Source organism: Gigantopelta aegis, chromosome 15 (genome assembly GCF_016097555.1).
Source record: "Gigantopelta aegis isolate Gae_Host chromosome 15, Gae_host_genome, whole genome shotgun sequence".
NCBI classification, from domain to species: domain Eukaryota; kingdom Metazoa; phylum Mollusca; class Gastropoda; order Neomphalida; family Peltospiridae; genus Gigantopelta; species Gigantopelta aegis.
In genome coordinates, this window is record NC_054713.1 from 3,067,319 (window position 1) to 3,081,580 (window position 14,262).

Below are 14,262 nucleotides of genomic sequence, written 5' to 3' on the forward strand. Positions count from 1 at the left end.
GCATCATGTAACCATTGTTGTGTATTCAGTTAATCATCGACGAAACAATCACACAAAAGTTTTTTGGAACAGTCTGATGTATGTCTCTTTAACTTTAGCATAATGAAATTAGCATCTTGTATGTTCCTTTGTTAAATTTGCTAAAAATGTATGCTCGCTAACATTTCCTGATTTATGGTACCGGGGTATTCTGTTTTCAGTACAGTTTTTCAAGGGACAAATTCTTTGAAAATGTCTTGCACAATTATCAGCGATCAGTTATCAATAACCTGAAAATGCTCAGGGACGAAGTTGACAAAAATCGGTAAGTCCTTAGTAGGTATTTTATGAAGATAATTACACAAATGTGTAAAAATGTGCAAATTAAATTATTGTATGAAAATGTGTTTAGATATTAAGCTTATTACAATAGTATGTACAGGTACAAATGTATCTGAAAGAAAGAAAAAGAGCAAGAAATAAAAGAAGCTTTAAACAAATGGGTGTAGAATATGTTTATCGCACGAACATGCCCCATGCATGAAATGCAAAATATTTCTCAAACATCTGTATGAAATAAAAACATGTTACACAAATATGTGTGGCATAAACAGCTTATATGGATTACAAGTATGTGCATGTATGAAATATGGAGCTTATCAATGGAAATATGTGGAAAATACAAAATGTGTAAGTTATGGAGGTTATTCCTGGAAAGTAGGTTAAATAAACTTGTTACACAATCATTTTTGAAGTACTAAACCTTTAATTTGACCTATACACATAAACACAGCCTCCGAACCTTATAGCACAAATGTGTGAGAAACAAAACTTAGCTGTTTAGTCTAAAGAGTCTGAGGTGGTTGGGTTGTACTTGTAGCTTGCAGTCCTTATATTTTGCCATGGGTTTTGGCACCAGAATCAGCTCTATAAATATCTGTTATGTTTAATGACACCACTAGAGCACATTGATTTATTAATAACCAGCCATTAGATGTCAAACATTTGGTAACTGGACATATAGTCTTAGAAAGGAAACCCGCTACATGTTTCCATTTGTAGCAAGTGATCTTTTATATGCACCATCCCACACACAGGATAACACATACCATGGCCTTTGATATACCAGCCATGGTGCATTGGCTGGATTGAGAAATAGCCCAATGGGCCCACTAACGGGGATCGATCACAGACCGACTGCGCACCAGGTGAGTGCTCTACCACTGGGCTACGTCCCACCCCTTATCAGCTCTATAGGCAGGGCCGTAGCTAGGATTTGGGTTTGGGTTTTTTTTGGGGGGTGGGGGTGAGGGCAGATGAATTCTTGGAATGAATGAGCATGGAAGATGCAAAACACTAGTGGGTTTGGGGGCATGCCATACCATGAAATACCATTTTGCAGCCATTTCAAGAAGGTTACAGACTTAAAATGTCAATATCAATAGCCAGTTAAAAAAAATGGGGGTGGGGTGGGTGGCAACTTCCCTTGCTAGCTACGACCTTGATAGGGCTGTCATCAGTATAACCTATGACCACTGGACATAATGTCATCTATGCATTTTATTATTATTTTTTTATCATTTCAGTTGGAAAGTAGCACCTTCTGCTGTTAATGGATTTTATGACAGGGTCACAAACCAAATCAGTAAGTTTATAGTGTGTTTGTACATTTTACGATTGTTTGTTATTTTCTTTAAGTTCATCGTTGAAGCTATTAACACGTAAGTTTGCAGATGAATTTTGTTGTTGTTGGTCATATACCCCAATGAGCGTAAAAGAAATAACCGAAAATCCATATAATTAAGTTTGATACATACTTATTAACAATAACACTAAAAGTTTATATTTTATTTTGAATCATTTCTTGGTTCATAAACAATAACCTTCAGTAAGGCGTTATCCTGTCTGTAGGATGGTGCATATAAAAGATCACTTGCTACTAATAGAAAATGTAGATGGTTTCCTCTCAAAGACCACATGTTAAAATTACTAAATACTTTACCTCCAATAGCCAATGATTACCATGGCTTTTGACCAGTTGTGGTGCACTGGTTGGAATGAGAAAAACCCAATCAGTTGAATAGATTGATCCGAGGTGGTTAAATCCAGCGACGCAAGCACCTCAATCGAGCACTCAACCGACACAGCTAAATTCTGCCCCAACACTACTTTTCAAACAGTTTGTTGGATATCCATACATGGTCTCAAATATATTCATTGTCATACACTTCAGGCTTAATAAGGAGAGTGAAATGCTGTAGAACAGTACTACATGTATTGGTGTTTTTGTAGCTACCAGACATTTCGTACCCAATGTTGTTCACCCAAATAGTCTTTTTTTATTATTAAAAGTAATATAATTTCTTTCATAACTTATTTACTTTCAAAAAATTTTTTTTTAAATCTTGGGGGTGGGGGTGGGGGAGTGGAATATAATTGCAATAATTAAAATATTTCACCAAAAAGATTTGAAGAGTTCTGATGTTTTTATCATGGAAAAGTTTCAAGGTTAAGAAACAAGAATGCAGAGAGGGTTGGGATGGAATTCCCTCCATTGTGGTTCAGTTAAACTATCTTTGGTGGTACAGTAGCAAGGTTTGTTATCATTTTCATTTATCATCCATTGTTAGAGAATTACGGTCTTGTGAATCCCTGATAAAGCTCTTTTATTTGCATGCTACATCCAAAATAGGTTTGTCAAGTATATCGGGGTACAGTGTTAGATACAGTTTGAATGAATCAGTGTCGTGATATTTCACCAAATCAGACTGACGACAACAGTGACCGTCTTTTATATATTTCAGCAAATCAGACTGACGACAACAGTGACCGTCTTTTATATATTTCACCAAATCAGACTGACGACAACAGTGACCGTCTTTTATATATTTCACCAAATCAGACTGACGACAACAGTGACCGTCTTTTATATATGGAAAGGGCGGGACATAGTCCAGTGGTAAAGTGCTCGCTTGATATGCAGTTGGCTTCGGATCAATCCCCATTGGTGGGCCCATTAATTTCTCGTTCCAGCCAGTTCACCACGACTGGTATATCAAAGGCCGTGGTATGTGCTATCCTTTCTGTGGCATAGTGCATATAAAAGATCCCTTGCTGCATTAGGAAAAATATAGGGTTTTCCTCTGATGACTACGTGACATCCAGTCGGCGATGATTAATTAATCAATGTGCTCCAGTGGTGTCGTTAAACAAAACAAACTTTATATATGGAAGCGACTCAGTTAGATGTACATGTATGACACAGACTGACAACAGTGGTTCCGATCCCATCAAAGCTGGCTCACACTTTCATTCATCTTTCTCATCTGTCACTTACACATGTATCATTCTCATTATTTTAATATTAAGAAAGCCTTTATAGCTTTCCCCACAATTTAAGTCTTGTTTCGACCCTGTCTGTCATTTTACTTTGACTCTGTTTTCTGAGCTGTCCACACCATCACATACATGTACCTGTCTCAACGTCCTCCACGGGTGCAGTCTCAGTTTTCTGAGCTGTCCACACCATCGCATACATGTACCTGTCTCAACTTCCTCCACGGGTGCAGTCTCAGTTTTCTGAGCTGTCCACACCATCGCATACATGTACCTGTCTCAACTTCCTCCATGGGCGCAGTCTCAGTTTTCTGTGCTGTCCACACCATCGCATACATGTACCTGTCTCAACTTCCTCCATGGGTGCAGTCTCTGTGTACTTCCCTACACCCACCTGGCATACTGGTCCTCTACCGCTAACAAAGCTGGTCTGACCCACGACACTAACGACTGCCAGTAGTAAGGGAGCATAGTAGGTGGTTACAAGTGTCTCTTAACAATGCAAGAAGTAACTACTAAACACTCTCCGAAGTGGTCAGACTAAGCCCACAGCTAAAGCTGATGGGAAGTGGTAAATGTGTGGCATGGATCTAGCCACAAGAGACAAGCACAAGAAGTTGAAAGATGGAGTTGCCAGATCAGGAAGAAATGATAAGGAATTCAAAGGAGAGAAAGAAAAGGGGGAAGCGGGATAAAAAAAAAAAAAATCCAAAAAAAAAAATCCCTGAATTGTGTATGGTTTGAAAAGATTTGTTACAGACCTGTACCAGAATGGACAGGCTACAGATGCATATTGTATCAATTAGGAAATCTCTGATCGGATGTGTGAAGCAAAGCCATTTAATATTTTAACTATTTTTAAAATAAAAGTAACCACTGATATTAAACTAAGGTGTTTTTTTTCCTTTCTGATTTTTTTTTTTTTTCGTAATTAATAATTATCATATCAGAGTATAGATATCATATGTGATTTTGTATTTTTATATAATTTTCAGTCATCCCAGCTGGTATTTTGCAACCACCATTTTACAACAGGTTCTCTCCCAGGTAAGCAGTGTTGCATATATCAACTCTTGTACTTTGTACCATGCAGTCTACACCAAACATGTTTTTTGTTTGGGTTGTTTTGGGGAGTTTCTATCTTGACCTACATACTTTAAGAAAACCCACAAGAAGTTTAATCTATCCATTTCAATATCAATGATGTTAATAACAAACAAAAAATTACTTTTAAAAAATAATATTTTTATTCCCCAAATACTTAGACCTACTAAACATGTTGTCATTCAATAACAGCATCCATTTTCATTCAATTTCACTTGTGACTTCTCCAAATGGAGACAACCGAAGGCAACAAATATCATTCCGTCATCGCTCGTATGGCTTCCGAAACTAACCGACTGTTATCATTTCATGTTGTATGACTGCAATGAGGTTTATAACGTTTCTAAACCTTGTTTACTTGATGATATGAATAAGTGTTAAATGCAAGTCCTTTTGTATTTGGGGTCCATTCCATTCCAATATTTATTTACATGCTCATATACCACGAAGGTTTCAAGCATGTCTGTCCTGGGCATAATCTATGGCCTTTGCCAGTGACTAAGTCCAGGACAGAAAAGGGTGGGGGATAAGTTTGAGGTGGGCAGATTTTGGAATAAGAATTTAGTTGTGTCCAGCGACTGCGCGGACCGACTAGTAGACACCGAAAATGGGCCGTGTTCTGACTGGCTGAATTTCGATTCCTTCGGGTCTAACTAAAAAAAGCTAAAGTCTACGGAGACTAACTGCACCTAACATCATGTCCGGACTAAGAATTTAAACCCAAAAATAAGTTTGACTGCTCGGCCAAAAAGGTTTTAAGGTGATTTGAGCAATTGAACGGGCGCCAAAGTAAATTGCGTTGGACTATTTATAAAAAAATAAACATAGAGAATTTGAAACTCGATCGAAAACGTTTAAAGTCCAACTAAGCCCAAAAAGGAGGATACCTGTCCTAGTTAAGGTTGGTTTCTCGGGGATCCTGGAGTTGCTCGGAGAGACGGCAGCTGGTCTTTTCGCTGGCGTAGAGCCTGTACAACCGTGGAGTAACCGGGGCCGCAGACTGCACTGAGCATCTTGTGAAGAGACCTATTGTCTATCTTCCAAAACAAGACGCACTGTCTGTAGATCTGCTCCCTCCGATGGGTCATGATTACTCCCGGCGTACTTCCAAAGGTCTTGTGATGGATTTCGTAGCTGCTGCCGTCCTCCATTGGCTTCCAGTCTATGTTGGCGTATCCTCCCCGCAGTTTTGTTGGTTGAGTGGTGTCCCCTTGCATGTATGGGTGGAGCTGATGTCGAAGTCCACCCAGGGCCAGGCTCCATTCGTCCTCGTCCTCGTCCTCGTCCTCGTCCTCATTCTCTTCCTCTTGTAGGCGGCGGTTTGGTCTTGGCTGGTTGGGTGGTCGGTGATGTTGCCTTCCTTTTCATTGCCGGAACAACAAGTCCATGTGGCGACTCGACGGGAGCGGTCGTTATTGACCGCTGCACCGGAGTCGTCGTCTTGGGGGTGGAGGTCGAAGTCGGTGGTGGCACACTCGTTCTTTTGAACATCTTAATGTCCTGAGTGGTGTACGGCCGTTCCGGGGTTGCAGGGTCCGCTTGCGGAGGACTCGGTGGGGGCGGGGTCACAGAAGGGAGCGCCACTGGCGGTTGAGCCGCCAGCTTTGTCCCCCCCAGGGCCGTCCCTAGCACTGGTTTCTTTCTTCTTCTTCCTCTTCCGGTCCCCCCTTTCCTCTTCTGTGGAGGCGGGTCCCCGTACACCAAAGTCACGGTCGCCCGTGACCCGGTGTACGTGACGCGAAACTCCAACATGGAGCCGAAGCTGGCAATCAGTCCCCCCAGGTGGGGGGGTAGCTCGAGAGCGCAGGTAGACACGTCCACCTTCATCGAAAGACAGCTGGAGAAAAAGATTTGGGGTCCATCATTTTTCTAATGGCATATGACAAGCCCGTAGGAACCTGGGAGGGCATGCCCTTTTTTGAGTTGCACCATCCCCCCCCCCCCCCCCGCCACCAATATACTTGATCCACCTCTATAACCCCATTACAGTTAGAAAAAAAAAGAGCCAGGGCCCATATTTTATTGTAAAACCATCGTAGGCTATGACGGAACTATGGTATGTGTTGTAGTGATGTCATATCCTACGATGGTTTTACGATGGGTTCATTGCGCTAAGATAGCTTCAGAAATCTGTAGCCATGGTCTGACATTTGCACAGTTGTTTGTTTTAATGTATTTTAGATCAGTGAATCATGGTAGCATTGGCTTTATCATTGGACATAGAATAACTAATGGCTTTGATGACGAAGGTAAGTTGTAAAATGGTCACAACAGTAGTGGCCTAATGGGGCCTGAATTCAAGACTGCAGATTCAAATGTAAACAATTTTTTTTTTTTTTAATATTATACTATTCCTTAAATTGATGAAAAATTTCATATGACAATATATAGTATATGAACAAATTTTAAAGTGACGGACCCTTGATTTTAAAGTGACGGACCCTTGATTTTAAAGTGACGGACCCTTGATTTTACAGTGACGGACCCTTGATTTTAAAGTGACGGACCCTTGATTTTACAGTGATGGACCCTTGATTTTAAAGTGACGGACGGACCCTTGATTTTACAGTGACGGACCCTTGATTTTAAAGTGACTGACCCTTGATTTTACAGTGATGGACCCTTGATTTTAAAGTGACGGACCCTTGATTTTACAGTGACGGACCCTTGATTTTACAGTGATGAACCCTTGATTTTAAAGTGACGGACGGACCCTTGATTTTACAGTGACGGACCCTTGATTTTAAAGTGACGGACCCTTGATTTTACAGTGACGGACCCTTGATTTTAAAGTGATGGACCCGTGATTTTAAAGTGACGGACCCTTGATTTTACAGTGACGGACCCTTGATTTTACAGTGACGGTCCTTGATTTTAAAGTGACGGACCCTTGATTTTACAGTGACAGACCCTTGATTTTAAAGTGACCCTTGATTTTACAGTGACGGACCCTTGATTTTAAAGTGACGGACGGACCCTTGATTTTACAGTGACGGACCCTTGATTTTAAAGTGACGGACCCTTGATTTTAAAGTGACGGACCCTTGATGTTACAGTGACAGACTTTTACAGTGACGGACCCTTGATTTTACAGTGACGGACCCTTGATTTTAAAGTGACGGACGGACCCTTGATTTTACAGTGACGGACCCTTGATTTTAAAGTGACTGACCCTTGATTTTACAGTGATGGACCCTTGATTTTAAAGTGACGGACCCTTGATTTTAAAGTGACGGACCCTTGATTTTACAGTGACGGACCCTTGATTTTAAAGTGACGGACCCTTGATTTTACAGTGATGGACCCTTGATTTTAAAGTGACGGACGGACCCTTGATTTTACAGTGACGGACCCTTGATTTTAAAGTGACGGACCCTTGATTTTACAGTGACGGACCCTTGATTTTAAAGTGATGGACCCGTGATTTTAAAGTGACGGACCCTTGATTTTACAGTGACGGTCCTTGATTTTAAAGTGACGGACCCTTGATTTTACAGTGACAGACCCTTGCTTTTAAAGTGACCCTTGATTTTACAGTGACGGACCCTTGATTTTAAAGTGACGGACGGACCCTTGATTTTACAGTGACGGACCCTTGATTTTAAAGTGACGGACCCTTGATTTTAAAGTGACGGACCCTTGATGTTACAGTGACAGACTTTTACAGTGACGGACCCTTGATTTTACAGTGACGGACCCTTGATTTTAAAGTGACGGACGGACCCTTGATTTTAAAGTGACGGACCCTTAATTTTACAGTGACGGATCCTTGATTTTAAAGTGACGGACACTTGATTTTAAAGTGACGGACCTTGATTTTACAGTGACGGACCCTTGATTTTAAAGTGACTGACCCTTGATTTTACAGTGACCCTTGATTTTACAGTGACGGACCCTTGATTTTAAAGTGACGGACCCTTGATTTTACAGTGACGGACCCTTGATTTTAAAGTGACCCTTGATTTTACAGTGACGGACCCTTGATTTTACAGTGACGGACCCTTGATTTTAAAGTGACGGATAGACGCTTGATTTTACAGTGACGGACCCTTGATTTTAAAGTGACGGACCCTTGATTTTAAAGTGACGGATGGACCCTTGATTTTACAGTGACGGACGGACCTTTGATTTTACAGTGACGGACCCTTGATTTTACAGTGACGGACCCTTGATTTTAAAGTGACGGACCCTTGATTTTACAGTGACGGACCCTTGATTTTAAAGTGACGGACCCTTGATTTTAAAGTGACGGACCCTTGATGTTACAGTGACAGACTTTTACAGTGACGGACCCTTGATTTTACAGTGACGGACCCTTGATTTTAAAGTGACGGACGGACCCTTGATTTTAAAGTGACGGACCCTTAATTTTACAGTGACGGATCCTTGATTTTAAAGTGACGGACACTTGATTTTAAAGTGACGGACCTTGATTTTACAGTGACGGACCCTTGATTTTAAAGTGACTGACCCTTGATTTTACAGTGACCCTTGATTTTACAGTGACGGACCCTTGATTTTAAAGTGACGGACGGACCCTTGATTTTACAGTGACGGACCCTTGATTTTAAAGTGACCCTTGATTTTACAGTGACGGACCCTTGATTTTACAGTGACGGACCCTTGATTTTAAAGTGACGGATAGACGCTTGATTTTACAGTGACGGACCCTTGATTTTAAAGTGACGGACCCTTGATTTTAAAGTGACGGATGGACCCTTGATTTTACAGTGACGGACGGACCTTTGATTTTACAGTGACGGACCCTTGATTTTAAAGTGACGGACCCTTGATTTTACAGTGACGGACCCTTGATTTTAAAGTGACGGACCCTTGATTTTACAGACGGACCCTTCATTTTACAGTGATGGACCCTTGATTTTACAGAAACGGACCCTTGATTTTAAAGTGACGGACGGACCCTTGATTTTACAGTGACGGACCCTTGAATTTAAAGTGATGGACCCTTGATTTTACAGTGACGGACCCTTGATTTTAAAGTGACGGACCCTTGATTTTACAGACGGACCCTTGATTTTACAGTGACGGATCCTTGATTTTACTGTGACGGACCCTTGATTTTACAGTGACGGACCCTTGATTTTAAAGTGACCCTTGATTTTACAGAGACGGACCCTTGATTTTAAAGTGACGGACGGACCCTTGATTTTACAGTGACGGACCCTTGAATTTAAAGTGACGGACCCTTGATTTTACAGTGACGGACCCTTGATTTTACAGACGGACCCTTGATTTTACTGTGACGGACCCTTGATTTTACTGTGACGGACCCTTGATTTTACAGTGACGGACCCTTGATTTTAAAGTGACCCTTGATTTTACAGAGACGGACCCTTGATTTTAAAGTGACGGACGGACCCTTGATTTTACAGTGACGGACCCTTGATTTTAAAGTGACGGACCCGATTTTAAAGTGACGGACGGACCCTTGATTTTACAGTGACGGACCCTTGATTTTAAAGTGACGGACCCTTTATTTTAAAGTGACGGACCCTTGATTTTAAACGTTACAACATATTTTTTAATATTAGATTAGAAATACTTATGTTTTATTATTTAGAATATTCATTTTCTTACACCTCAAGTCATTCTGGTCATTCGGGTTTTTGTAATACCCTGAATTGCATATTTCATAATTGTAAAACATTTCCAGGCTCTACATGTATTTATTTTTAGATGGGACTTACTCATTTATATAAACATCACAGACTTTAACTTCACTCGGTTATAACCTTATTTAGATGTGTTACAGGTTTGTAGATTCACTAAACTAGGGTCTGTGCAAAACCTTGTTAAATATATACGTTTAATGTCTATATATATATATCTATCTATATATATATATATATATATATCTATATATATATATATATATATATATATATATATATATATATACTGACATCCAAACGAAAGTTTACAAGGCTTGAAATTGTACTACAGAAAACCAACAAATGGTCTGGTGGGATTGGAAAATATCATGAAGTTCGACATCTAAACATCACCATGCACTTTGTGATACATGTATGGTGGTTTCTAAATTGGTTCTTTTTGATTAGAACAAATATTTATCAAATTATTAAAATTTTGTGTCTGTAAAGTTTCTTTTGGATGTCAGTGTAGTTGAAAGTATGAAGCAGTCAAAAAGACTTAATTTAATCTTTCTTTAAGGTAAACACTGCAGTGAGAGTTTCGACTGTATTCGTTCAAGAGAGGGATGTAGCCCAGTGATAAAACGTACACCTGATATGCGGTCGGTCTAGGATCGATCCCCGTCGGTGAGCTCATTGGGCTATTTCTCATTCCAGCCAGTGCACCACGACTGGTATATCAAAGGCTGTGGTATGTGCTATCCTATCTGTGGGGTGGTGCATATAAAAAGATCCCTTGCTACTAATGGAAAAATATAGCGGGTTTGCTTTCTATATGCTATGTCAAAATTACCATATGTTTGACATCCAATATTGTTGTATTCTTTCAGGCCGCCATTATGACAAGGATGGCAACCTGAACGACTGGTGGAGTGATGAGGCCAGCGACACGTTCAGGAACAAGACTCAGTGTGTTCGTTATTTTACTGACTTCCTTTCTTCTTTTAGTTGTACATCATGCAGTCATTGCCAAGAGCAAAATTAAGTCAAGCTGATTTTCACTATAATCTTTCCCACAGGGAATGCCTTTTTTTCATACTATGAAATATTTATTTCTGAGCCAATTGTTTTGTATATTGTACACAAAAATAGTGGGGTTTTTGTTATTTACAAAATCTTAATTATGTCATACCAAACTGAATTTTTTTTTTTAAATACGTGTATATACATGTAGATCCTGGACTGGTGCTAGGTGAGAAATCACATGACGTTTCAATTGAAATGCATTATGAAATGTATTGCAAGGGGATAATTTTGTCAATCTCAAACTTGTCAAACGTCCCAGGTGAGTGTGGAGGGGAGTGGGAGTAATAACCCTGCCGCTTTCCCTGACGAAGACTGTATATATAATGTTGGTTCCAATTTGTTCTTTATTTCTATCGTCCCCCTTTTATTCTTGTATATAATGTTATCAGACATGTGTGTAGACATACGTGCATTCATCTTTGCTTTGCTCTGTTTTCTCTTTTGTATCCCTCCTTTACTATCGCGTTCCTTTTTTTCTTGAACAGTTCATTTGCAACCCAATATAGCTGTTTGGTAGTGATACTAATATGAATAAATGTTATCCAGATTTGGCATTTTCGTTTAATTCAGGAAAAAAAACAGCCTGCCCCCCACCCCCCAACAAAAATAGGAGCCTGTACACCTATGTAGTGCATACCTGTCATAGGCACATACAAGTTCTGTGTGCCAGCTGTTCCGTCCAGGGCAGGAAAGTGTTGGGGGAGGGAGGGAGGAGGCGGGATTGGCCACACTGGCAGGTGCATGGTAGCACAGGCAGCCCGCGCGGCTAGAGTTGGAAGAAAGCAGCGATTTGTTTGTGAACAGAATTTTGATTCTTTTATATAGGCATCTTTTCCTTGACCACTTGACGAATGGTTTGAGTGTATTTTTCCATATCTTAGCATTGGCTTGATTGGAGGATGTGCACTACTATACAATGTGATACATGTACTGCCAGGAGTAGGGAGCATAGTATGTGGTTACATAGTGTCTTCTTAACATGCAAGAAAGTACGACTAAACCACTCTTCCGAAGTGGGTCAGACTAAGCCCCCAGCTAAGCTGATGGGAAGTGGTAGATGTGTGGCATGGATCTAGCCACAAGAGACAAGCACAAGAAGTTGAAAGATGGAGTTGCCAGATCAGGAAGAAATGATATAAAGGAATTCAAAGGAGAGAAAGAAAGGTGGGAAGCGGGGAAAAAATTAAAAATTAAAAAAATCAAAAAAATTCCTGAATTGTATGGTTTGAAAGATTTGTTACAGACCCTGTTACCAGACATGGACAGGCTACAGATGCATATTATATCAATTAGGAAATCTCTGATCGGATGTGTGAAGCAAAGCCATTTAATATTTTAACTATTTTTAAAATAAAAGTAACCACTGTATTAAATTAAGGTGTTTTTTTTTCCTTTCTGAATTCTCTTTTTTTTTGTAATTAATAATTATCATATCCGATATTATAGATATCATATGTGATTTTGTATTTTTATATATAATTTTTCAGTTTCTCCCAGCTGTATTTTGCAACCACCATTTACAACAGGTTCTCTCCCAGGTAAAGCAGTGTTGCCAATATCAACTCTTGTACTTTGTACCATGCAGTCTATACCAAACATGTTTTTTGTTTGGGTTGTTTGGGGTTTTCTATCTTGACCTAGGTAACTTTAAGAAAACCCACAAGAAGTTTAATCTATCCATTTCAATATCAATGATGTAATAACAAACAAAAAATTACTTTTAAAAAATAATATTTTTATCCCCAAATACTTAGACCTACCTAAACATGTTGTCATTCAATAACAGCATCCCATTTTCGTTCAATTTCACTTGTGACTTCTCCAATGGAGGACAACGAAGGCAACAAATATCAATTGGCCATCATCGCTCGTATGGTTTCCGAAACTAACCGACTATGTATCGGACATTTGAGTTGTACTGGACTGCAGTTGTGACGGACCCTTGATTTTAAACGTTACAACATATTTTTTAATATTAGATTAGAAATACTTATGTTTTATTATTTAGAATATTCATTTTCTTACACCTCAAGTCATTCTGGTCATTCGGGTTTTTGTAATACCCTGAATTGCATATTTCATAATTGTAAAACATTTCCAGGCTCTACATGTATTTATTTTTAGATGGGACTTACTCATTTATATAAACATCACAGACTTTAACTTCACTCGGTTATAACCTTATTTAGATGTGTTACAGGTTTGTAGATTCACTAAACTAGGGTCTGTGCAAAACCTTGTTAAATATATACGTTTAATGTCTATATATATATATCTATCTATATATATATATATATATATATCTATATATATATATATATATATATATATATATATATATATATACTGACATCCAAACGAAAGTTTACAAGGCTTGAAATTGTACTACAGAAAACCAACAAATGGTCTGGTGGGATTGGAAAATATCATGAAGTTCGACATCTAAACATCACCATGCACTTTGTGATACATGTATGGTGGTTTCTAAATTGGTTCTTTTTGATTAGAACCAATATTTATCAAATTATTAAAATTTTGTGTCTGTAAAGTTTCTTTTGGATGTCAGTGTAGTTGAAAGTATGAAGCAGTCAAAAAGACTTAATTTAATCTTTCTTTAAGGTAAACACTGCAGTGAGAGTTTCGACTGTATTCGTTCAAGAGAGGGATGTAGCCCAGTGATAAAACGTACACCTGATATGCGGTCGGTCTAGGATCGATCCCCGTCGGTGAGCTCATTGGGCTATTTCTCATTCCAGCCAGTGCACCACGACTGGTATATCAAAGGCTGTGGTATGTGCTATCCTATCTGTGGGGTGGTGCATATAAAAAGATCCCTTGCTACTAATGGAAAAATATAGCGGGTTTGCTTTCTATATGCTATGTCAAAATTACCATATGTTTGACATCCAATATTGTTGTATTCTTTCAGGCCGCCATTATGACAAGGATGGCAACCTGAACGACTGGTGGAGTGATGAGGCCAGCGACACGTTCAGGAACAAGACTCAGTGTGTTCGTTATTTTACCGACTTCCTTTCTTCTTTTAGTTGTACATCATGCAGTCATTGCCAAGAGCAAAATTAAGTCAAGCTGATTTTCACTATAATCTTTCCCACAGGGAATGCCTTTTTTTCATACTATGAAA

At 39.4% G+C, this 14,262-nt stretch overlaps 1 protein-coding gene across 2 annotated transcripts in view; it reads left to right on the top strand.

The window, feature by feature from the left end:
- Nucleotides 1-14,262, top strand: part of LOC121390731 (membrane metallo-endopeptidase-like 1) — a 50,395-nt gene that overhangs the window by 25,209 nt on the left and 10,924 nt on the right. Inside the window, exons 13-17 of one of the 2 annotated variants that reach the window (XR_005960250.1) lie at nucleotides 201-304; nucleotides 1,566-1,624; nucleotides 4,311-4,362; nucleotides 6,601-6,668; nucleotides 10,922-11,000. Coding sequence is in view for 1 of the 2 variants with exons in the window: in XM_041522634.1 (XP_041378568.1) it covers nucleotides 201-304; nucleotides 1,566-1,624; nucleotides 4,311-4,362; nucleotides 6,601-6,668; nucleotides 10,922-11,004 (366 nt within the window). In the remaining variant the exon portion in view is untranslated. Of the gene's footprint in view, nucleotides 1-200; nucleotides 305-1,565; nucleotides 1,625-4,310; nucleotides 4,363-6,600; nucleotides 6,669-10,921; nucleotides 11,005-14,262 lie in introns of both variants that reach the window. The other variant, XM_041522634.1, reaches the window with a different exon arrangement.